At 50.2% G+C, this 1,332-nt stretch overlaps 1 protein-coding gene across 1 annotated transcript; it reads left to right on the forward strand.

The window, feature by feature from the left end:
- The first annotated feature begins 445 nt into the window (after nucleotides 1–445).
- On the forward strand, nucleotides 446–1,009 carry LOC134541358 (cuticle protein 38-like). The gene has a single exon (XM_063384781.1). It carries the CDS (start codon nucleotides 446–448, stop codon nucleotides 1,007–1,009), a length of 564 nt encoding a protein of 187 aa, XP_063240851.1.
- Nucleotides 1,010–1,332: the final 323 nt, after the last annotated feature.

The raw sequence follows: 1,332 nt of genomic DNA on the forward strand, positions 1-1,332 counted from the left end.
AATTTTATGTACTTTTATAGGCAACTGTTAATTCTGATGGTTTATTAAATTCTGATGGTTTATTAAACATGAAATGTAAAATACAATTTATATTTTAATCGAGCCATCAGGAAAAGGCGTTTTGTTTTAAACTTATTACGAGGCCTGTGTCGAAAATGAGGTAGTTCATGAAAAAAGGTTTTGCCAAAAAAACATAGAAACCCGATATTTTCAGCGGAATTTTGAGTAGAGCCTGTAAGTTGGAATCGAAGCCAAGACCTTCGCCTGAGTGGCGTCACCGCCTAGTCGACAGCGAGACAGCGAGTTGAGTGGAGGGGTTGGAGGTAATCCTAGGACACTGTACGTGAGAGGGGGGTGTAGGAAGAAGCCGTCGTATTCTGCTGTGCATGAACATGCCAGGGTTTGCAAGAGTGAGTCTGGGAAAAAATGGCATGCCAACATTAAGATGGCTGGGAAAGAACTGAATCTTTCGAATGATACAAAGAAACAGGAACAATTGTTCATGATGCTTCTTGTTTGCTTCCAGATCGCCCTGCTGGCTCTGGCCGCCGTCTGCTCCACCGCCTCCGCCGGCGTCGCCGCCCCCCTGGCCTACGCCGCCGCCCCCGCCGCCTACGCCGCCTACGCCAAGGCAGTGCCCTACAACGTGCCGCCCTTCGCCGCCGCCGTGAACGTGCAGACGCGCGCCCTCGCCGCCCCCTTGGCCGCCTACGCCGCCGCCCCCGCCTTCGCCCACGCCGCCTACGCCGCCGCCCCCGCCTTCGCACCCGCCGCCTACGCTGCCGCCCCCGCCTTCGCGCCCGCCGCCTACGCTGCCGCCCCCGCCTTCGCGCCTGCCGCCTACGCCGCCGCCCCCGCAGCCTACGCAGCTCATGCAGCCTACGCCGCCCCCGCCGCCTACGCAACTCACGCAGCCTACGCCGCCCCCGCCGCCTACGCCGCCGCCCCAGCTCTGGGACACGCCGCCTACGCTGCCGCCCCTTTGGGCTTCGCCAAGGCTCACTTGTAAAGAAACCAAACACTGTCCGTTATGTTTTTAAAAAATCCTGAAATGGCCACTGGCTAATAAAAATATATTTTTTTAGTTTTGCAAAGAATTTATTGTATTTATTTACCACAAAAAAATAACCACGCAGGAATAACTGAATTATTTCTTTTGTTTTCACAATTATAAATTATTCAAAGCTAAAGCATTTAATTAGGTGCAAGAAAAAATATTTTCACAAGTAAATTCCGGAAATAAAATAATACAAAGTATAGTTGAACATTTAAAAAAAGTACGCAGTTTTTTTATAGTTATAGTTTAAAAATTTTGAAGAGTTATCGAAGAAT

The sequence above is a fragment of the Bacillus rossius genome, chromosome 18 (genome assembly GCF_032445375.1).
Source record: "Bacillus rossius redtenbacheri isolate Brsri chromosome 18, Brsri_v3, whole genome shotgun sequence".
In the NCBI taxonomy this organism is placed as follows: Eukaryota; Metazoa; Arthropoda; class Insecta; order Phasmatodea; family Bacillidae; genus Bacillus; species Bacillus rossius.